This window comes from Oenanthe melanoleuca, chromosome 1, assembly GCF_029582105.1.
Source record: "Oenanthe melanoleuca isolate GR-GAL-2019-014 chromosome 1, OMel1.0, whole genome shotgun sequence".
Lineage (NCBI taxonomy): Eukaryota > Metazoa > Chordata > Aves > Passeriformes > Muscicapidae > Oenanthe > Oenanthe melanoleuca.
Window position 1 is genome coordinate 5,214,134 of NC_079333.1, and position 22,961 is coordinate 5,237,094.

General features: G+C 50.6%; 1 protein-coding gene across 1 annotated transcript; it reads left to right on the forward strand.

Annotated features, from left to right (window-relative positions):
- The first annotated feature begins 1,572 nt into the window (after positions 1-1,572).
- On the forward strand, positions 1,573-22,697 carry CD101 (CD101 molecule). Its single transcript, XM_056498263.1, has 9 exons — positions 1,573-2,626; positions 3,960-4,337; positions 5,091-5,507; positions 7,549-7,932; positions 8,689-9,072; positions 9,883-10,281; positions 12,310-12,711; positions 13,498-13,893; positions 15,380-22,697. The coding sequence occupies exons 1-9, from the start codon at positions 2,575-2,577 to the stop codon at positions 15,571-15,573; spliced, it is 3,006 nt and encodes a 1,001-aa protein (XP_056354238.1). The 5' UTR covers positions 1,573-2,574; the 3' UTR covers positions 15,574-22,697.
- The last annotated feature ends 264 nt before the right edge of the window (positions 22,698-22,961 follow it).

Genomic DNA, 22,961 nt, shown 5'->3' on the forward strand with positions numbered 1-22,961 from the left:
CCTCGCTGCACTGGGCTTGGTAAACTTTCCATACTGCATTTTTGGTGGTGTTTTTCTGGAAGGCTTTGACTCAAAGTGGCTCAGCAACATCCAAAAAGGGCACCTTTGAAGAGATCCAGGGAGAGGAAGGAGTAAGGAGAATAAGTATGGAGGCATGCAATTAAAAATGGTCATCACCAGTGTCAAAGGCAAAGCCAATGTCTGGGCAACTCAACCTCCAGCTTTATGTTCTGGAGTGGGAGATAACTGTACCCTGCTGGGGTGTACTGACAGGTGGCCCTGCTATAGTGCTGGCAGTAGCCAGGCTGTTCCAGGAGCTGGAGGCCAGGAGTGTTCAATCCCTATGGACCTGTGCAGCCCTTCAGTTCACCAAGTGGGGTGTCTGGGCAAGTCCTCTGCTCCATGTAGGTACAGGCAGGGACCCTCTGTGCTATCCAAAAAGCATATTTCCCTGCCATTTCCTGTCTGGTGTCATGCCTGGGAGAATAGGGCAAGGGAATCTTTCTCCCCATGGGTTTGGGCTCACGGTGTGGCTTCTAATGGCACTTCTAATTCTTTGTAAAGAATTCTCTGCTCCCCTTCCTCAGCTCTGCCCTGCTGTGTGTATGGCTGCACTGATTTCCCAGGGAGGAGGAGTGTGAGTTTGAGGCTGTGCAGTCCCAGGAAGAGGGAGCTGTTGATTTTGTCCACAGAGCATCATTATTGCCAGGGATAGGGCTGGGCCAGGCAATCCTATTCTCCCCAGTTTCTCTACTGCAAATGTAAACTGCGACTCATGCATCATTAGAGTTGCAAGCTTGGAGTTAAACTGTCCCCGAGTGTGTGTTTATCTGCACACTGACTGTCAGAAGCTCACTGAGGTTGAACTCCAAGTTTCCTTTCCATTTACTCTGTCACTGTAGCAGAGATGCTGTTGATGCTTTTCCCTCCTCCAAAGTGGTAAGTGGGCTGGCTCACTGTCAACAGGATGGTCCCCCAGGGCACTGCTGGCAGTGGGTTGCTCTTGGAAAGCAAACCTCTCCATCCCTTTCCTTCTGAAATGGGTAGGTTTATCCTGCATCAGGGAACATAAGCCTGCCCCACAGTTATGGCTCTGTGCATGGCTGTGTCCTGCTGCCACAGGGCACAGACCTCCTCAGGGTACAGGTGGAATCCTGCAGAGACCTCTGCCTGCTGCCCCAGCCCATCCCCTGCTCTGGATGTGGCTTTCTGAGGAGCTGATGGAGAGTCAAGCCTTGCAGCAAGAGGCCTCATTCTCCACCTCCCAGCCCCTCAGGCATATGAGTTGGTTTTATAAATGGGGAAAAGAGGGACCTCATGTTTGTTTTGGGTTGTTACATGAATCTCATTCCCTCTGGAAGCCCCCTGGGATCAAGCAAGAGGAGCTGTTTTATGGTTGGATTTTGCTTGTGAATCCCTGAGCTAATTAAGTTGTTCAGTCAATCCCTCTGGCAGCAGCTGGAGCAGCATGGCTCAGGGATAAATGCTTTGTGCCACCTGCAGATAAAAAGCCCAACAACCCCAAAACAAAGAAAACAACACCACCCCAAAAATCCCCCAAACAAAAACAAAAACAAAAACCAACCACCAAACCAAAAACCCCAAATAATTTCAGCAGTGTCTCTGAGCCCATCTCTAGTGTTTTGGCTACATGCTTCAGAGATTGTTTTTTCCATGTCCAGGATGTGCCCCTATCAGCTTCAAACCATGTCCCAGGACATCCCTGGCACCTGCCAGCAGGAGCAGCATGTCCCAGGCAATGCAGCCACAGCACTGATCTCTGGGAATGTGCTGGAGCATCCTGACCTCAGCCCTCCAGTGCAGCTCCCTAGGGTCTTGCTGCTCCTGTGAGAAGTATTGGGCCAGGGTGTCCCACATCAGGGTGCCTGCTCATGGGATGTGCACACAGGATAGAGTTCCTGGCCAGTTCCTGGCTCTGTGATGATCCTTCCAGAACCAGCAAGCTGGCTGGACTGGCTGTTATGATTCTCCTGACCATGGAGTGGAGGGACTGGTAGGGGTGCTGTGGGAGAGATGCCCCACTGCACTGTGAGGCAGAGCTTGATCAGCCCTCTGCAAGGAGCACTGTGCCACCCCAGCCTGTACCTGCAGCCATGGGAAATAAACAGCTGGAGGAACCTCCAGCCCTAGAAATCTGCTTCTATCCCTCCCTGGAACCCAGCCCCTGGTCCCCTCCTCGCTGTTAGCAGGGAGCAGGATGCTCCATGCAATGAAGTGGGAGCAGTGAGACAGGTTTAGCCCATGTGCTGTTGAGCAGCAAAGCCACAGCCAACAGGTGCCTGTTCACAGGTGGGCAGGGAACAGTGGCAGAAGGGACTTTGGGCATCATCACACTTGCCCAGGTGGCTTGGGGACAGGGTGCTGGCTGTCACCTCCCAGAGGGTGTTACTCTGCTGATGCACCCTGCTGTGTAACTTCTCCCTGCCACTCTAAGCAGAGGAAACCACCAGTGACAGACAGTTTCCTCCTCTGAACAGCAGAGTGGCTGTCGCCATCGCCCGTGAGAGCCCATCGCCGCCCCTCTGGGAGAGCATCCAGGCAGAGGGGATCCCCATGGGGCTGGCACAGCGCCTGGCAGCTGCCCTCCTCTTCCTCCTCCTCCTGGGTGAGTGCCCTGCCCAGTGGCCAGACCTTTCTTGGAGTTTTTGTGGGGGAAGCAGGGCATGGGGGGCTCGGCCAGCGCTGCTCTGGCTCTGTCGCCATGGGAAGAGGTGCATCAGCTTTTGCTGCTTTTGCACTGTGTTTTCACTCCAAAATGAGAGTCCAGACCCTAAGAGAGTTTTGGTGAGGGGACATACATGTCTCCATTGATTGTGGTGTGGAAGATGTTAGCTTGCACCATTGGGAGGGAATTTCTGAAGGTTTCCTAGACAGTGCTGTCACTAGCTGTCTTCCCTGGTCACCACGGTTGATTTTTGGACTCGGAACCTGTGTCCTGTGGGCATTCTGCTTGGTGTGCATGCTGAGCACCAGACAGAGTGAATGTCACTGCTGGGAGCTGTATAAAGGGTGGCAATCCCAGACCCTCTGCAAGCAGAAATGAAGGGAGGTCTTGATGCTTCCTGGTGCCCTCTGCCTTCAGAGGAGTTGTTGCTGTGCTCTCCTCAGTTTCTGCCTATGGAGCATCTCTGCAGCAGCTGACCTCCGCTGTCCCACATCCCTCAGCTTCTGCTTTGCACCTCCTCCTCTGGCAGCCATCACCTCTGCACCCCGGCTCCCTGTGCCCCACACTTTGTGCAGGAGCTGAGAGCTTGCCTCTCTTAGTTTAAACACACCACAAAGCTTCCTCCAGTGATCTCAGCCTGGTTGCTGCTTCCTCTGCAGGCACGAACAGGCCCTCCAGTCTGTGTCGAGTGCCCCCAGTGTGGCAGGACACAAGAAAGCTCAGGGCTCTGTATAGGGGTTCTTTCTGACCCCAGTGCTCTACAGACACCAAGCCCTGGAGCTCTTAGGCTCCTGCTTTGGCAGTGGCAAAGCAGCTAACAATAAGCAAATGGCTAGAAGCCAGAATGGCTAAAAAGCAACAACTCTCCCCAATACATAGTCTTATATAGGATTATTCCAACAAGCTAAGCTCGGACCATCACTCCTCAACCTATTAGAATTCCAGTTTCTTAGCACACCAGGTTATGTATAACTATATGCAATATGTATAACTATGCGTGCAATCTATCGTGTTCTATCTAAGAAATGTAAGCAATATTCTTACTATAGCTCTACTATGTCTAAGTCCTGTCTACAGCTGTGGTCCTGGAGCTTCTATTGAAGATATCAGTATGTTTCAACCTTCACTAGAATGCCTCGCTGCTACTGTGGCATTTGAAACCTTTCACTTATTAAAAGCATTAGAACTCACTCCCTGTGCCCTAACTCACTGACTCCAACAGCTCTGTTGTTACATGACTTGTTCTTGTTTCTGACACGGTGTGTGCTCACAGGTGTGACCACTGGCCAGCGGCTGGTGACGGTGCAGCAGGGCCCCCTGTACCGCACGGAGGGCTCCCACGTCACCCTGTGGTGCAAGGTGAGCGGCTACCAGGGCCCGGCCGAGCAGAACTTCCAGTGGTCCATCTACCTGCCCTCGGCCCCCGAGCGGGAGGTGCAGATCGTCAGCACCGTGGACCCCTCGTTCCCCTACGCCATCTACACGCAGCGCGTGCGCGGCCGCGGCATCTTCGTGGAGCGGCTGCAGGGGGACGCGGTGCGGCTGCACATCAGCGAGCTGCAGGAGCGCGACGCCGGCCAGTACGAGTGCCACACGCCCAACACCGACGAGAGGTACTTCGGCAGCTACAGCGCCAGGACCAGCCTCTCAGGTGGGGCCTGCTGGGGCCTGCCGGCTCTGGGGCAGTGTCTGCCGTGCTCACCTCTGTGTTGGGCTTATCTGTCTGGGGAAAGGATGATGGTGGGGCTGAGGTGGGTACGTCCAGATAGCCCTTTGTATGTCCTCGGTTATCTCCTCCCAGCCAGAGCAAAGGGATGGAAACAAAGCCTCTGCTCTGCCACGGCCTGACTTCACCTCCTGACACTGGCACAGCATTGACACTTAGGAGTTTCCAGTTTCAACTTCTGTTTTAACATCTGTTGTGGGAATTGACCCAAGTGGGATAACCACAGATGGAGGGAGGTAGCAGCTCTACCTCTTCTAGCAGCAGGGTGGAGAAACAAAGGGGAAGGCCCTACTGTGAGCCCACCAAGCCTACATGGTGGTATGGTACCTCCACTTGGTGTTCAGCCCTGTTTTCTCCTTTAGCTTGGTGTTGGGATAGTGAGGGGACGGATTCTAATGTCCTCAGGGTTGCCTAATTAATACTGACTCTAGTTTCACTGAAGAGGGCACTGCAAAGAGATTCACTGTTTTTCTCGTTTGTTGAGGTTTCTGTCACTTCACACCTCAACATCAGATGATGGAAGCCTTGTCAGTCAGCTACAGAAGATTTTCCTCCTATCCCATTAGATCCCCTAGGCCCTGGTTGCAGTTTTTTGGGGCAGGAGCTGGATGCAGTGATTGTTGTGAGTCCCTTTCAGCTCAGGATACTCTATGATTCTGTGTTTCTCCCCATGCTCAGTGATTCCAGACACACTCTTGGCTTCCATGGCACCCCAGGCCCTCACCCTCACGGAAGGGGATGCAGTGGAGCTGACCTGTGAGGTGTCCAAGTCCACTGCCCAGCACACCCATCTCTCAGTTGGCTGGTACCTTCTCCAGGGAGCAGCAGAGCACCGTGCCCAGGAGATCCTCACCCTCTCCAAGGACTTCATCCTGAAGCCAGGGCCCTCTTATGAGCAGAGGTTTCTGGAGGGGGATGTGCAGCTGAACAAGGTTGGGAACACCACATACAAGCTCCTCATCAGGGGAGTGAAGCCATCTGACCAGGGACAGCTGTACTGTGAGGCAGCTGAGTGGATTGAGGATCCTGACGGGACATGGCAGGACATCTCCAGCAAGAAAACAGAGAGGACTTCACTGGCAGTTGTGAGCCAGGGTAAGGCCTCTGCAAACTCAAGTGTTAGCCCCAACTCCCCTGTGCATTCAAGGCTCTACAGCTGCAGATTTCAGTGCCTCTGTCACAGCCCAGGGACACACTGCAGGGTCTGGCTGGACATGGGGTGGGTGGCTGGGCTGGGCTCAGGGGAAGGGAGAATCTCTCTCACAAGTAAACTTTAGCTCCAAGCAGCCAAGACAAGGCTGTGGCTAGTTGGTGTCCTTTAATGTAGTGTGCAGTACAACTGCAGCAGGTCTCCCACTGAAACCTTGCCTGTGGAGGTGGTGTACCCTGTCCTCACACCTCAGGGCGGGTGGAGGAGGCTACAGAGCAGAGCTTGGGGCAGTGAGGGGAACTATGTCTTGTGGGAATGTGGTGAGTCAGAGCAGGAAACCAAAGAAACAGATGGGTGAGAACCAAGCACTCTGTTACAGGCTCAGGGGAGCAAGGTATCAGGAGGAGTGGGAAGGAAGTGAGGTCTCTTGTCAGTCTGTTTCCTGAAACCTGTCTGACTGGCAAAGCTCTATTCCCCTCATTGTGCACTGTTTGCAGCAAAGGCTTTCCAAGCCTGCTGCTGCTTGGGGAGCAATGGCAGTCAGTGCACTTCCTCTTGTTGAAGAGGGCTGGTTATGTGTGCAGTGTGTGGATTCAGCCATCAGTGCCATGGGATTGTTTAGAAACAGAGAAACTTGTCAGAGTTTGGTATTCATCCTGTGGTAACTGTTAAAGGTAGAAGGGAGGTGATGGTGGTGAGAAGAATTTATGGGGGCAGTGTTGGTGCTCCAAAGGTGGCACAGCAGTGTGTGTGCAAGCCCCCATCAAATATGCAGGGCTGGTTTCTTCCTCCAGCACCCAGTGGGGAGCCCAGGCTGCAGGGCTGAGCACCCCATCACTCTGAGAGCCTCTGACCACTCTGACCATGGCCAACTGCCCCGTCGGTCTCTACAAACTTTGCAGCAAATATTTAGGGATGCCAAACATATCTGCAGCAGCTGGGATTCCTGTTCACAAGCTGTTTATGAACCAGTGTTTAAATTCACAGGGTACTCTGCTTTCAAGAAATTATTTGAGCCCTTCCATTTGTGCTCTGGGAGCTGCTCTGTTTTACTTCCAAACTACAGTGTATAACCTTTCCCTTGTTTTGGGACTCAGGGGGCACCACAGTGACCCAGGGAGACAGAGTGTGTGAGCCAGGGAATCAGGGCTCAGTCCTTCCTCCAGGTTTTTGGCCATGCCAGTGCTTTGTGGGGTCATGGCACAGGGTTTTGGGGTACCCAGTGGGTCTCCTGCTTGCAGCCACTGTCCAGCCAGGCTGATGCCAGGAACCAGGGACATTAAATGCCCAGCAAGAATGGTATCACAGGACCCAGAGATGGGATCCTTACCACAGACACAGCTGAATGACTGCCCAAGAGGGTCTGCCAAGGGCAAGATGACTTTAAGTTCCCCCTGTCACTGCCTCCTTTGCTCAGCACCTACAGATTGGTATGGGGGGTAGGATCCACCTCCTCTTGCTTCCTTCCTACCTCTCCATGCTGTGACACATTTCTGCTTTCTGTAGGAACTTAACCCAAATCCTCTCCAGCTTGGAGAGCATCTCTTGCCCACAACCCACAGTAAACACTGGGGGTTTCAGCATGCAGGAACAGCCACAGGAGATTCAGACAAGCCACTTGAATGCCAGCCCTTCACACACCTTTTTCTGCCACAAGCAGCAGTGTTAAAACTACTGTGATAAAACCCCTTTGTGCCCCTTTCTGGATTACAACATAGGTGTTCCATGAGGTAAAACAGCTCCAGGAGGTGAGACAGAGCAGCACTGGGCTCTGGCACTTCCTCCACCTGCAACTGCTGCTTAGTGCCCAGGGCTGGCAACTCTCTGCCCAAGGTCAAAGTTTTCCATCCTGATCACTTTTCTTATGAAAGAAAACATTTCAACAGGAATTCCCTCCTGTTGCCCTCTGCAAGGCCACTGGTGCCAGGCAGGAGGGAAGCAGGGGCAGGGCCACCCACCACCCTCCTTGCTCTTGATTGCCCACAGGCAGAGACCTCCCCGTGGACATCACTGCTGCTGAAAGTTCCCTGGATGAAGGGGACACCTTGCAGCTCAGCTGTGTGGTGGGAGCCCCAAAGAGCAGCAGCAGGCACTTCAGAGTGACTTGGCTCCTCAATGAGATGGAAGTGGCCAGGGTTGACCCCCATGGGGTGTTGATTTGGGAGGAAGAATACCAGGAGAGAGCCAAGCTGGGACAGCTCCAAGCATTCAAATCAAGCAACACCGTTTATGTCCTCACCATCTACGAGGTGGGGCTGGAGGACAAGGGTACCTACCAGTGCTCTGTGTCAGAAATGAACACTCCTGGAGACTTGCACAGCATCCAGAGCAATGTGTCATCAGGCATACAAGTCAATGTGAAGCCAGCAGGTCAGTAAATCCTAATAGCTGCTCTTCTGGGTAAAGTCTGCAGGATCCCTGACTGGGAAATGTTTTAGGTCTGGCCTCATCTTGACAGAGATAGCAGGAGTGAAAACATGTATATAAAAAAGCTATCAAATAGCTTTTGATAGATAATGGGGAAAGCATTTTCTTTAGCATGACAGACACAGTAGCTGTCAACAAAGTGTAAACCTTCAGTCCAGTCTCTTCACAGTAAGTTTTGGGGCATATAGGTAATTCTGAGGAGTCTGGGTCCTCCTGTGTCTTGGGTACTGAAAACTGTGAGCAACATTTGCTGCTGCTCCTGAAAATCACAGGAGAATCCAGCAGAACAGGTTCATCTGGGGAGGGGGATCATTGTAATTTCCATCAGGGTACTCTCCCTGTATCTCCCCGATACAAAATGGGTATCATCCTATTTTGGATGGATTATTTGTGAGAAACCACTCTAGGAAAAGTGCGTAGGAGGCTCTAGGTCATAGCTAGATAATGGTTTTTCTGATGTAGCAGGAGCTGCCTGCTGGGACTCTGTTTCTTAACTAATTCTTTATGTATCCGTGTCCCAAAAAAGACATGAAACTGAAAAAACAAACCAAAAAACCACAACCACAAAACCTTGAAAATTTCAGGCAATTCCCCAACTCCCTTCCTTTCCCAACATCAAGATTCATCTGGCCTTCCCATTTAATGCTGCTGGCTTTTCCTAAGGATCGCCAATCCCAACGTGGTACCTGTTGTTTGCAGAGAGCCAGATGCGCCTGTCTGTGTCCACCAGCACCCCACAGGTGACGGTGGGGGAGCCCCTGGCGCTGCACTGTGAGGTGCAGGGAGCCAGCAGCCCCGTGTCCCTGCGCTGGTGGCACTTGTCCCCGCAGCAGCCGGGGCGCAGGGTGCTGGTGGCCAGCGTGCAGCAGGATGGCAGCTGGAGCCCAGGCAGCGCCTACAGGGATGGGAGCACCCGGGGCAGCCTCCAGCTGGAGAAACAGAGCCCTGGCAGCTTCACCCTGGTGATCCCCAGCACCCTGGACGAGGACGATGGGGGGCAGTACCGCTGTGAAGCCACGCAGTGGTCCCGAGGCCGCAACTGGACAGAGAAGGGGGAGGTGGTGGTGACGGTCAGCTCCATGGGTAAGTGCAGCTATTTCTGGGCTGAGGGCAGTGTGTGGATGCATCTCAGTAGGATATCAGCTTGCTGTGCACTGCAGGGTGGCCTGGGGCTGAGCACTTGGCCCTGCAGCGCTTCACTTTCCCCATTTCTAGAGTTCCCCATGGTATGTTTTGGGAGAGACCGGTAGGAGACAGCAGATAAAATGCTCGGAGACCTGAAGGGCAATATCTTGTCAGCAGGCCTGCCTCCTTAAGCTGGAACACAAAATATCTGTTCTTGCAGCATAATTACTGGCAGTAATTAAGCTTGACAAAGCTACTTGCTGAGTTGTCTGGTGGTATTTACCATAGATACACCCCTGCTTCTTCTGCCCCCTTCTCTGAGTGGGAGCTGCTAATCTGCACAGCATGCAGTGACCATGCCCTTCCTTCTTGGGTGCCTCTATGGAGAGGCAGCTTTGGGCTGTGGTTTAGGGGGGTTTGCCTTTCTTGTTGCTGGGCTGGGTGCCTGAGAGCACCAGTCAGACCACAGAAATTGTTAAGCTTTTATGGAGGGTTGAGGGAAGCAGCAAACAGGGCAGCAGCATCAGCAGAGCATCCTCTGGTGTGGGGCTGGGAAAAGAGGGTACTCAAGGGTTTTCTGGAGAATTGGGGTTGGAAAAGTGGGAGGAAGGAGAGGGGCTGCATGGGGTTGGCAGAGCACAGTGCAGCTCAGTGGAGAGTGGCAGTGCCATGGCCCTGCAGTACCTGGGCTGCGTGGGAAGGGTGGCACTGGGGTGGCACAGGGCAGGACAGCTGTCCCCATCCCAAGGGCTCTCTCCTCCCGGGCAGGTCTGCACGCCACGCTGAGGAGCCGAACTGCCACGGTCAGCTACGGGCAGAGTTTTGAGCTCTTCTGCCAAGTGGATGCCAGCTACACCCTGGAGGAGGTGCCAGCATCTGTGCAGTGGCTTTTCCAGCCCAGCCCACCCACAGGTCCCTTACAGGAGCTGGTCCAGCACTCTCCCAGTGGCACTGTGGTCTGGAGGACAGCACAGCCACACTTCCAGGGGAAAGCCCAACTGGCCAAGGCTGGCACCTCCTTCAAGCTGCTCATCCACAGTGCCTTGCCTGCCAATCAGGGGACATACCAGTGTGAGGTGCAGGTCTGGAGGAGGAACAGCCTGCCCCGTGGGCAGCCAGCAGCCAGCAGCAGCTCCAATGCTGTGGGAATAAAAGTGGTGCTGCCAGGTAAGCAGACCCTTCAGCAGAGGTCTCTCTGCAACTTTAAATCCATCAAAGGTGGCACCCAGGGCCACTGATGTCTGGGGTGTCCCCAGCAGGGTCACCTCCCAGGGCTGCAGGACATGTTACAAAACCTTGGAGGCAGATTTGGTGTTGGCAAGTGGCAGTATCTATTTGTTTGCAGATCACACCAAGCATACAGGGATCAATCAGGATTTTAAGTCTGGTTTCTGGGAAGAAGCAGTACCCCCAAGAAGCCCAGCTGAATGTTTGGGGTGCAAGGTACACCAAACATTGATGTACCAATGTACCAATGGTGTGGGCTTCTGGGAGGCAGTGGAGAGAGACCAGCCCCTGAAGCTGATGCTGGGATATGTCAGTGTTCCCTGACCAGAATATTCAAGGTATGCTGAGAAAGCACCAGGCCTCTCTGCCGGGCTGGGAGCCAGCACTGAGCCTCAGGGGGCCAGGGACTCCATGGGGAGGTATCTCCTGCCAGGCACAGCTGGGCTGCACAGCTGGGGCCCTGCCCAGGGTTCCCTTTTATGGCCACCCCTTTAGGCAGGGTCTGTGCTGCCATCCCTCCTGCCAGCATCCCGCTGGGAGCCTCATCCTCTTATGGAAGAGAGATGCTGCAGAGCCCAGCCACCCTGCCATGCCCTGCTGCCTGCCTCCCCTGGTGTCAGTGTGCCCTGCTCACAGCTGGGGCTGCTGCAGGAACTGCAGGGTTTGTCCTGGCCAAAGCTCTGAACCTCTGCAGGCAGGGTGGGAATATGGGCTGGTTTATTTTTTTGTCCTCGTGTCTGTTCTGCCAGCAAAGGAGTGTTCTTTTTTTTCTTTCTTTTTTTTTTTTTTTTTCTTTCTTTCTTCTGTCTTTTTTTTCCCATGCATTAAGTGCTCCTTCCTCTAAAATCCCTGGATTTTCGGAGTCACAACCCAGTGAAATGAAATTATGCATTTTTCATGTTTTCTAACTGATGGGTTTGCTGTGGTGTGAGCTAATACATTTCCTTCCCTCTTTTCTCTGATGCTCTCTCCTGTTCCACTGTTACTCATCCCTCACCCCTGTGGAGCTGCTGGGATGTTCTGCTGAGAACTGAAGCCACAACCAGCTGGGGAAGGGTGGCACTGAGGCGTGGGGTGGCAATAATCATCTTTGAGCACACATCTCCAGTGCAAATGGCATTGAGATGAGCAGGTGTAATTGCAGGGTATCCACACAGAGGAGATGGTAGCAGCATGAGATTGCAGCATTTGGCTCCAAAGGTATTGCAGCTGGAGACTGCAGCACTGCAAAAGTGGTGGGAACTGGGAGAGGGTGATGCTCAGTGGGAGGTTCCTGCTGGCTCCAGTGCCACCTCTCTTGGAAAGGCAGCACGAGCCAGAGGAGGATATTTGGGGAGGTGGGGAAGCCTGGGGAGGAATTCTCTCTCTGCTTCCTGCAGGCAGCACCATCCCTCTGCTCTCCTCAACTGCACAGCACTGAACAGTCTCTGGGTGTGATCACAGAGGGTGTGCAGGACTCTGTCTTGTGGGTATTAATGCAACAACCACAGCAAGCACCTGAGATGGCAACTGTTGGGGAAACCCACAGAGGCTCTGTGTTCTCTCTGCAATAAAAGACACTTGTTCACAGTCTCCAAAGCTGTGGGCTGGTTTTGTCACATATGTGTGAGCCTGCTGATGGAAGCAGTGGTAGACAGACACATTTGCTTCAGACAGAGGCTTTGCCGCCAAGCTCCAGCACAGTGGCTGCCTCCATCCCCCATTCCTGCTCCGTGGTCTCTGCTACTCTCCTGCTGTAACACTCAGCTGTGATTCCCTGCTATTGTTCAAACAAGGGTGTGTGGATTTGTTCTTTCCCTTCTTCCTCCACCCTCTGCTCCAGCACCCCCTAATGAATTTTGTCCTCTGTGCACTCTCTTCCTTACTCCTTTCAGTGTGTTTCTCTCAGGACAGCTTCATTCCTTTCTTTGTCCATGTCGCTGTACTGGCAGCTGCATCTGGCATGACTGTTTCATTTCTCCATTTTAGAAAGCAAGCTCCAGGTTGCTACGACAGACAGCTCTGTGGAAATTGCCGGCGGTAACGCAGCCATTGAGTGCAGGATTGTGTTTGCCCAGAACAATTCACAGCTTGCTGTTACCTGGTACCTCCTGCCTCTTCTGGCAGATGCAACACCCCTGCAAATCATCAGGGCCAGCTACAGCAGCATCCTGGAATACGGGTCTGAATTCAGCTCTCCTGCACTGAAGTCCCGGTTCCTGAGCCAGAGGGTGTCCAGCCACACATTCCAGCTGCAGATCCTGTCTGCAGCCCCCAGGGACGAGGGCAGCTACTACTGTGTGGTGGAGGAGTGGCTCTGGCTGGTGGATGGCTGGTACAAGCTGGGAGAGGGAGCATCAGGAAGGACCACGCTCAAGTTCAGACCCCCAGGTGAGCAGGTGTTATCTCTTGTGCAGGTGCTGCTGAAGAAGGCTGGATCTACTTATGACAGGTCCTTGCCAGGCCTCTCCTAAGCTGGCAGGGCTTAGGAAAAACAGCAGCTCCTGTGTTGGATCTGAGGCTTAGGGATGCAGGAGTTGTCAGTGCCTCTCAAAGGGAAAGGGGGAATTAGGAAGATTTACCACATTCTCCCAAACCAGCCGAGCTGCTATTTTTGCTACAGGCAGATGTAGTCATAACAAAGTGAATTGTGGCCTTTTTCTCTTCCCTCCAACACCTGGTGCACTTGGGTGGTTGTACAATGCTGTGAATAGAGAAGCTGCCCTCACCTGATGCTCCTGAGCATCCTGAAGGAAAACATTTGGTTTTCCTTACTCTGCAGCACATTGCTGCTAAGAGACAAGACTGGAAGTTCAGCTGCTGTCACTATACCTCTGGGGTGCATGGTGGGTCTCCCTGGCTCAGTTCTTTCCTCTCTCAGTCTCACTCCACCCCTAAATAAAGTGGATCAGGGAGTTCCAGCTTCCTAAAAAGCTTTTGGTTCAAAACAGTTTGGTTTTATCAGTTATTTGGGGGGGGGGGGGGAGGTGGTGGGAAGCACTACTTCACAGGGGGCAGAGGTGATGGGGAAGGTGGGGACAGAGGCTCCTGCAAGAGGCCATTCCAGTCCCTCACACTTTGCTCCAGAAGGTTCCTATCAGCCTGTGGGTGCAGGCAGGAGTGCTCTTACAGCAGTACAACACTGGCACATCTCTTTCTGCTTTGCACTCCCCCCAGAGCACCAGCTGCAGATGGAGAGCACCAACCACAGCATCTCTGCAAGGGAGGGCGAGGAGGTGACGCTGCCCTGCCGGCTGCAGGGCGCCCTCCAGCCCGGCACACAGCCCTCAGCCACCTGGTTCCAGGTGAGGAGCAGTGGCAGGGGCAGTGCCCTGCTGAGCCTGCAGCAGGATGGCAGCGTGGAATACCCCCAGGAGCGCCTGGCAGCGCGGCTGTTCCTGCGCCGCCGCTCCGCCCGCGACTTCAGCCTCACCCTGGGCAGCGTGGAGAGGGGAGATGCTGGGGCATATTACTGCCAGCTGCAGGCATGGCAGCAGCACAGCCAGGGGAAGGACTGGGATCTGCAAGCCTTGGCACAGTCTGGGTACATCCAGCTCATCACCATCCCGCCAGGTAACTCTGCCAGGGGCTGACCACCCTGCATGGCTCCTCTCCCCATAGCCATGCTGGGGCCAGAACCTAAATATTTTGGGGGGGAAAACTTCTCTGGCAACTCTATCTAGACTGAAGTCTCTAAAAACAGCCTCTGTTCTTTTTGGGGTGGGTGGGAGTGCATGCTGGATGCAAAGGTAGGACAGGATTCTGCATGCAGAAGTTAAAGTAAATAAAAGCAAAGGTTTCAGTCAGGTGCACCAGAGTTTTTAGGAAGGTAATAGGCAGGAGTTGTTGCTGCTTTGGGAAAACAGGAGGCTCAGATGACCCATGTGGAGGAAAAAATATAAACTGTGAAATCAATCAGGTGCACCCAGCTGAGAGGATGTTGCTCTTGTAGTCGCCTTCAGCCCTGGAGCTGCCGTGCCTGAAGCCAGCCTGTCCTAGAGGAGTTATGGCTTCTGCAGCAATTCCCAGTGCTGGCCAGTGTGGAAAGAGGGACCCTGCAGATCCCACCCCGTGCCTGCTGCTCCCACAGCCAGGCACAGAGCTGCTCTCATGGCTTTGCACCTACAGCAGAGCTAATCTGGGTTTAATTGCACAGAGAGGGGCTGACAGCACTTCACCCCCTGCTGCTGTGTTACTGCTGTTGTCCATCACAGCTCTCCCTAGCACTCAGGATTTCTCCTTCATCAGCTCCCTCTATCTCTTGTTACCCATTACTGGTGGAGTAACCATTGCTAAAATCACTCAGTTATTCCCTGCTAGTAAATTTTCCTCCAATTTTTGAATAAGTGTTTTTTGCCAAGTGGTTTTCATGGTTTTCAGAAAAGGCAAAAGATTAGCTGGGTGGGGATTTTTTCTCCCTCTCTTTTAATTTTTGGGTTTTTTTATTTTTGGAGGAGTGGCCATGTGTGTGCATGTGTGTTCCTCCAGTGATGCAGGTATCTTTGGAGGAGCCAGCAGCCCCCACCTCAGCTGGGGAGCTGTTCTGCAGGAGCTGCCAGGGATGAGGATGGTGCTCACAGCTCAGTGGGGATAAAATACAATAGCAGATCAGCAGTAACAAGGAGGGGCAGGTGTCTGAGGGGGACAGGGACCTCTTGATCTGGTTTCCTTTGCTTTCCTCTTATCCCATCTTGCTCAGTGGTGCAGCCTCTGACAGACCTCTGCCTCATCCCACTGTCACTGGTGTCAGGTAGGGTGTGTTGCTTTTCCTTACTGGGCCCAGTCTGGAATGGGTTAGCAGGAGAACTGGGCTGTTCCTGTTGGGATGTTAAAGATGAACAAGCCAGGGCCTTATCTGACCTCCTCAGACAAGAAAGTGAGACAAATTACCTGGTTTCTCTCCCCCTTCTTCTCAGGTAGCCTGTATGAAGTCTTAAAAATTGGTAGCTGTTGAAGATTAAGGGAAAAGTGTTAAGAAAATAGAACTTAGAGAAACAGTAGGAGAGAGACATTCACAAACTAGCTTGGGGCCTCACTTTTTCTTTATTTTTTCCTTCAGAGTCAACTGTTTTGTCTAGGATCTGCTCATCCCCACCACTGCTGAACTTCATCTTATACTTACCACTGGTTCTGATCCTTCTCCTGGCCCTTGCTGTCTTCTGCTGGTTCTGCAAACTCAGGAAAAACAAGAAGGGCAACTCCACAGGATGGATGATGGAACTGGAAGGGAATGGAGAGGTCAAGAAAACTTAGCTGGTCTGTAGAGACAGATGTAACTTGGAGGAGCAGAGCTGGACAGCTGAGGAGGACTGAGTCCTTGCAGAGGGACTTTTTATTGTTTTGTAGTAGCTCTTGCAATAAATATTTGAAAATTGTGGGTTTGCTTTTGATAGAACAAAGCAGCTTTGGAATTACTAAGCAAATAGGGTTTTCAAAATGAGTGTTTCTATCTTTTAGGTTAGGTACTCACCCATTTCCTACTCTGCTTGTTGTGGTACATTTGAGGTCCTTGCAGAATTTATCTCCCACTATGGATGGAAGTAGGAAGTACTCCTCTGCAGGAATAAGGGAAAAACCAGTTCTTTCTGTGCTGTGACAAAAAAGTACCACATTTCTACTAATTTTAGGTGTCTTGACAAAATCTATATGGTATCCAGGCTAAAAACCAGTGGTAGAACTGTAAGTGGAATATTGGTGTCCCATTTAAGCCATCACCCTTGCCTTTGCTCACTCTTTGCTGGGGAAGCACTGCTGTTTTCACATTCTGAGAGTGCCTGTGCCCAAAGAGCATCATCTCCAAAGTGAAATGGGTTTTCATCACAAAACCTGTCACAGGAACATGAGGACTGAGCAAGGCTGGCTGGAGAAGAAAGTCCAGAGCAGAGGAATCACAGCCATCCACAAAAAAAACAAATCCTGTTGACCCAGTAAAGGACCTGCATGGAGTTTTGGATCCCAGAAGGAACATGTGGGCACCAAACCATCTCAGAGATGATTGTGCAAAGTTTCCAGCTGCTTCCTTTGCTCCTGCTGTAGGAGAAGACAGCATCCAGCCCCTGGTACCTGGGCTGGATCAGGAAGCTGCACAGCTGGGACCTGCTATTAGACACATCCAAGTTGTTCCATTAATAAAAAAAGCCATGTGTGCACTTGTGGGGCAGCTCCTCTCTACTCTGGAGTCCAGCTCAGGATTTCAAGGCTGAGGAGCTCTGCTACCTGAAGAGTGTCTGGCTGATGCATAGTAGAAAGGAGATTTCTATTCAGTCCTGATAACCTAAGGGGTATTCTGTCCCTAATTGTGCAAAATGGGATGTGGTCCCACGGAGTTGTAAGGTCAGGTATCAGCACTGTCCTCAGACCAAAGCAGCTTTATAGAAACCACAGCAGACACTTGTGAACCTGCTTCTGTGACCACAGAGAGATTTGGAGAGAACACAGCCCTCTAGATGCTCTGTTCTTTCACTTTGCAGTTAGAAAGCTGCCTGACTTTATCCTGGCAGGTGCTTCAGCCCCTTGGAAACGCAGGTTTTGCACACATCTGCAGGCCACTGCTCCTGTTTCCCTGCTCAGCCTCCTCTGCCTGTGCTGGCTGGCTGCAGCCTGCTCAGCCTTTCCCTGCAGGATGTTTTCTGGACCCGTGCAGTTTTCCCTTTGCTGCCCTGCCCAGCTGCTCCCCGCAGCGTGAGCGCTCAGAGCTGCGCCTGGGGCTCTCTGCAGAGGTCTCCCCCTGCCTGGTGCCTTCTGTCCCGTTTACACATCCCAGCAGGATGTTTGATTTTCTCTTTGTGTGTAGCAGCAAGCACTGTTTGTGCTTGGCTCGTGCTCATCAGGCTCCTCTGCTGCAGATTTGCTGCCTAGCAGGTTGTGTGTTCAGGCTGGTGGCTTTTCCTCCCTAGCTGAAACCCCATTTCCATGGGGGTGTTGAGCAGCTTTCTGCACAAATTTGTGGAAGATCCTGCTGCCTATCTTAGCCCTGTCTCTGTAAAGCTTTAACTCATGGGCTGGTTTCCATCTGTTTGACAGAGGAGCAGATGCTCCCAGGATATTAAACTCCTACAGGTCTCATGGAGAGTGGTAGGTGGATGAAGGAGGGGAGGCAGGCGAGTTGTGCCACCAAGGGAAGGATGCAGTGTGAGCTGGCTTGTGGAATGTGGAAAAAGAGATGGGATGTGGAAAATAGATGTGGGTGTGCTAGGGCATGGGGAAGGAAAGAAGGAACTGCTTTTGACTATCAACTGTTAACAATAAATCTATGCATGGAGCTTATCTGCTAATTTTTTGCTGTTTATCCAGGTTTTCATTTGGATTGTTTCCTTAATTTGCCCAAGAATACCTTGGGAGCCTACTCCACAAACCTTGGAAAAGTCAAGAATATATGATGCCTGCTGCTTAAACCTTCCCACAAGTTTTTCAGTCTTATTTCAAGGGAGATAGGTAGGTCTGCTTTGGTTTTGTTCAAAACAAACAAAAAAGTAGTGATTTTTTTTTTCATTCTTTTTAGTACTTTTAAATACTTTGTCCCTGTATTTCCCTGGGGATTATAGTTAAAAAGATGGTGTTCAATTTCTACTTCTTCTTCAACATAATTTTGCCCTGTTTGCCTCACTTGGTGTCTCACACCTCCTCAGATATTACCACAGCAAACTACTAATAGAAGGCTTGACAGCCCATTCTTTATGTGGCTTAGGATGAACCTCATCAAGACCATCTTTCCAGTCAAAAAATCTGAATTATTTAGGTTGCTGCTCAATAGCTGCTGTAGCAGTCACATGTGTGGGTCAGTCTCCAAAAGCTGTGTGAGCTCTCTGAGTGACCTGGGTTTGTTGTATCCCCCAGAACTGTTCTGTGCCCCTCACTCAGGCACCTCAGCAGCCCATGGCAGGTCTGTGGAGCATCTTTCCTGCCATCTAATCTGCAGGAAAAAAGCACAAAAAAGCTGCAGACTGCTGCATCACAAGATTTTTGTGTCTGGTGGATGTAGAGAGGGAGGCTTCTCCATCAGCAGAGCACTTTGTCCTGTGCCAACTTTGCTCTGTTAACCAGAGACCCATGGAGTAGCAACTTTCTATTCATGCAGGTGTAGAGGTTTGAATTTATGTCTAAGTGTGCCTTGGGCCTTGATGAGGAGGTCTGCAAGGAGAATGCATGTTTTTGCAGTGGTGGGGTTTTTTTCCCCTTGTTTTTTCTTCTGGCTTTGCTGGGTCACTGCCAAACCTTTCAGCTAAATGTTAGAGATGTATTTTTTTCCATGAGTGAACTTAGAGCTGTAAGTTACCACAGCAAAAGCTCCAAAACTGTCCTGTTTTTAAAGAGAACAATTCTCTCTGAGGTAAATGTATGAGAAGGGAGAGAGATGTGTGTGCTTGGTGGGACAGGGGGAGGGTGTTGATTTTGCTGCTGAGGCTCTTGACCACCTTCACTCACCCCCATCACCACCCTCTGTTCAAATTCAAATTTGTGCGAATTGTGGAGGTGAAATGGATGGGAATATAACCCCTGCATGGTGTATCCTTCCTGGAATGCTTTCCCTGCCTTTGGGAGGGAAAAAGCCCTTGCTCAGTGATTTATCCAGCATGCAGTGGGACAGGGGATCATACCAGTGACTCACTTGCACTGAGGACCTTTTTTGGCAAGGAGGGAGGGTGGGTGATGAGCTGGCTGCTGTGCAGGAGTGGTGGGAAGTGGTTTTTCAAGCAAGGAGATAGTTTGTGGCTGATGGCTCAGAGTTTCCTGGCCTGCCCTGGAGCAGAGGGCAGGACTGCCAGGGCAAGGCTGCTGAGGAAGACTGCCAAACTTTGGATAAATTATTCCAAACAAATGACCTGGAGCTCTCCTGGGATGCTCCCTCTTAAGCAGCATCTCCTCATTACTTCCTATTAGCTCTGAGCTGGTTTTGAAATATGACAAAATATTTTAAAACTGGAAATAAAAGAAGCAGTTTTTATTATATGCTTTGGTCTCACTTGATGCCATTTTGCATCCCAGCTGGTTCCTGCAGCTCCTGCTTGTTTCACATGCCCTTTGGCCTTGGTTTTTGGCACCTTAGGCAAAGAAGAACCACTTGTAGAACTCTGGACCTTTCTTAGCCATTAAGAAACTGCTGCATTGGATCTGCCTGCTGCTGGATTTTTTTGTTCCTTCTCAAAACACCTGTTCCTCCCTCTTTTCTTCCAGCAGATAATATAATTATACAATATTATTATATAATTATTGTTATAGTTGCAGTTACACTTAATTGCAGTTTCACAGGGCAGGAAAGGAGTCATTCTTTGCAGGGCAGAAGCAGTACAGCTGTGAGGGATGGATGAGAGGTGGTCCTGTGGGATCTGGCTCAGTTTGCTGCCACAGCAGGCAGGAGGGACCAGCTCTGTGTCCTTTAAACCAGCAGCACTCTCCAGGAAAGATGCTGCTTGTGGTGCTGGGGACTGGCAAGGTTAATGTGTGTACCTGCTCCCGGTAGGGATGAGAGGAACATTGATTTCGAGGGCTGCAGACCAAGTGTGAAAATTGACCTGCTGGGGGGGACAACTCTGGTTTTATCATTATTTTAAGCATGGGGGAATGAATGGGTGAATGCTGGAAGCAGAACAGCAAACCAGGAGGGGCCGTGACTCCTCCCAGCCCCAGTGGGATGCTAATGGGGAGGAGAGGTCCAGTGCCCCATTTGAAAGGGACGGGCCGTGACCAATCGATGTTAAATGTGGCAGAGGCAGCCTGAGCTGTGAAGACATTTCATTTCCCCGGTAATGAGGGAGACACGCTGTGGCAATGAAACCAGGGAGAGGGAGGCTGCGAGATGCTAATTTCTGCTGCCGCCGCCGCTGCTTTGATCTGGAGCAAATTCCCGTTTTAAATTGCGAGTCAGATCTCATCCAGCCCGTGGCTTACAGGCTTAATGGAGTGGGACGGGCCGTGCTGGGGGAGGCAGGCACTCCAGAGAGGGATTGCCCGAGGTGTGAAGGGACAGGAGCCGGGACAGGGGTGTCACAGTGTCCCTGCGGGCTGTGCCGGGGGCTCAGCCCCTCCTGCCTGGGCAGAAAGCCTGAGCAGGATGAGGGCTCCGTTCTAGCCTGAGCAGGCAATGCACAGTCATCCTGAGCTTTGGTCTCGGGGCACGGACATCAGTCTGGGGCGTTCTCCAGGTGTGGGAGGTGTTCATTTTGTGCTGCCATTTGGGCATTCAATTGAACTTTCTCAGAAAGATATTCTGGGACAGACCCAGAGGCTCATTAATCCTGAAGCAGTGACCTGGTGGCTGATACTGGGCAATGGCAGCTCCTTGAGATTCTTTTGGGGAAAGATCTGAATTGTCTTGGAGAATCAATGTCTAAAGGGATATTTATTGTACTCTTCATTAACACAAGGCTTTTGTCCTAGGATGAGGCTGGGCTTTGTTGTGTGCCCTCCTGGGCATTCAGAGGTTTGGATGTCTGTGCAAGCTGCTAAGCTTCACCAGCAGACATGAGCAATCTGAGGGACCTGCAGGCACCTGCAGGGAGGATTGACCTCTGCACTGAGCAAGGAAGAAGTGGTCTGGCTATTGGAAAAGGCAGGCATGGCTCACAAATCTATTAGGGTCTTTGAAGGAGTCAGCATGTGAATGGGAAAAACCTCGTGGCTGTAGTCTGTGTGGAGCCAAAAGAGGCTCCACAATGTCCATGGTTATTACAGAAACTAAGGAAGGATAGGACAAGTCTGGCAGCTCCTCTCAGGGCTAAGCTATTTGTTAAAAAAACCAGGCAGGAAAGAAAGTAAATGGTTCTAACAGAAAAGGGAGGTCACCAGCAATGAGACCTGTGCTGCTCAACAAACACAGAAATGGTCTGGAAAAGAGGATGATTGCTAAACAAAGATAACATCAAGTTAACCAAGGCATTAGCAACAAGGGCTGACTGATGAAATGCACAGGGTGTTATGAGACTGAGTGGCTGGATAATGAAATGGGAGATGACATTTGTGTAGGTGACTGTAAAGTGAGACATGGTGGCAAAAATTCCCCAGTCTCAGCTTCACATATGAAATGTTGGGCTCTGAGCTGACCACTGTCATTCAGAAGCAAAGCCTTCATGTGAGAATAGCCAGGTGTATGTAACATCTGCATGAGGATCAGAGCAGCCAAGATAGCAAAAGAAGGAGTGAGTTATCAGGAAATAAAGACAAAACCACAATTTTGCTGCTGTGAGCACCTGGGGAGCATTCACACCTTCCATGCAGGGCTGTTCCTCCTCCCCCAGAAAGGACAGCACACCAGGGCACGGAGAAGGCTGGTGAACAGTTTTGGTTTTTTCCTAAATATGCTTTAAAAAGCATTAGAATCTCCTTTCAATACAGTAAATCATGTTCATCTGTAGGCCATGAGGCAAGATGAAGCTTTTAGATTATCCATTATCTTTTCTTTTTCTACAGCATTCAAGGACTTCACACTATCACAATAAGATAGTTGAGAATTTTTTATGCTTAACAAATGAGGGAACTTAGACATAGTGGTTTGCTGTGAAACAGGCAAAGAAATAGGAAATCTGTTCTTTAGAATATCTCTAGAGAAAGAGACAAGAGAAAAGTCTGACTCTAATAGTAAGAATCAAAGGGAAAAATCTCTCTGCTGGATCCAAAATAAGTTTCCATAGAAACAGATATTTCAGAGAATGAATTGCTGCAGTATGAAATTAAGATTGTGGATCTAATTCTGCAAAATATTCAAGCATGTTCTTTGCTTATCCCTATTCAGCTCAAGATGCAAGCATGTGATTTCCATGGAGGCTTATGTGCTTTATTTCATGGAGGTAGAAATAAGGATAAGCGGCACTGAAGTGGGATCAAATTTTTCTTGTGCTTCCTTGTCACTGACAGACTTGCAACTTATTTTTTATGGCAGCATGTGTTGCTTTGCTGCCAGAAGTGTAGGTCCCAGTGCCTCAATCTGAGAGTTCAGCACTGAGCTCCATCAGACCTACCACTGCTGGGGAGTGGAGTCAGCAGAGTTTTTACATTGCTGGGTGCTTAATTGTTTTGTTAATTAACTTTTTTTTTTTTTTCTATTTACATGCAGGTTTAATTTTAAATGGGATACCTATTCTGTAAATGAATGTCATGGTGATTATCAGATAATTAATTTGAGAAGTGATGGTATAAGAGGTGGAGATTTGCTCATAATCTGTCTTTTGTGCACTTCTATTTGCTGCCCATAGATACTTTAAAGACAGGAAAGGTTCTTAATATTTTCCATGCTAATTGCTTTTATTGTAAGTATATTCTGGTAAATGATTTGGTTTAGTTTAAGCTATTTAAGAATGTTTTGTATATTTTTTTCTTCCCTGTCTGTTGTGACTTTATTCTTAGCTGAATTAACAGGACAAATAAAGTTTGACTGAGAGTTTTATTTCCATTTACTGTACTTGGAATAGATGGAGCATTTGTGTAGCCAAGCTGCAGCTACTTTTCTTTGTGAAAACTTTCCATGTTCTTATTCCCTATTTTGTCTTCCAGCTTTTTATTTGGAGAGGTGTGTATTTGTAGACCCCCTTCCAAGCATTTCCCAGCAGCACTACAGAGCCCAAAGAATGAACTTAAGCCTAGTGATAATAGTGCTTTGGGATTCTGTTGAGATGATGCAGAACAAATAATCCTCATGGAAATTGTAT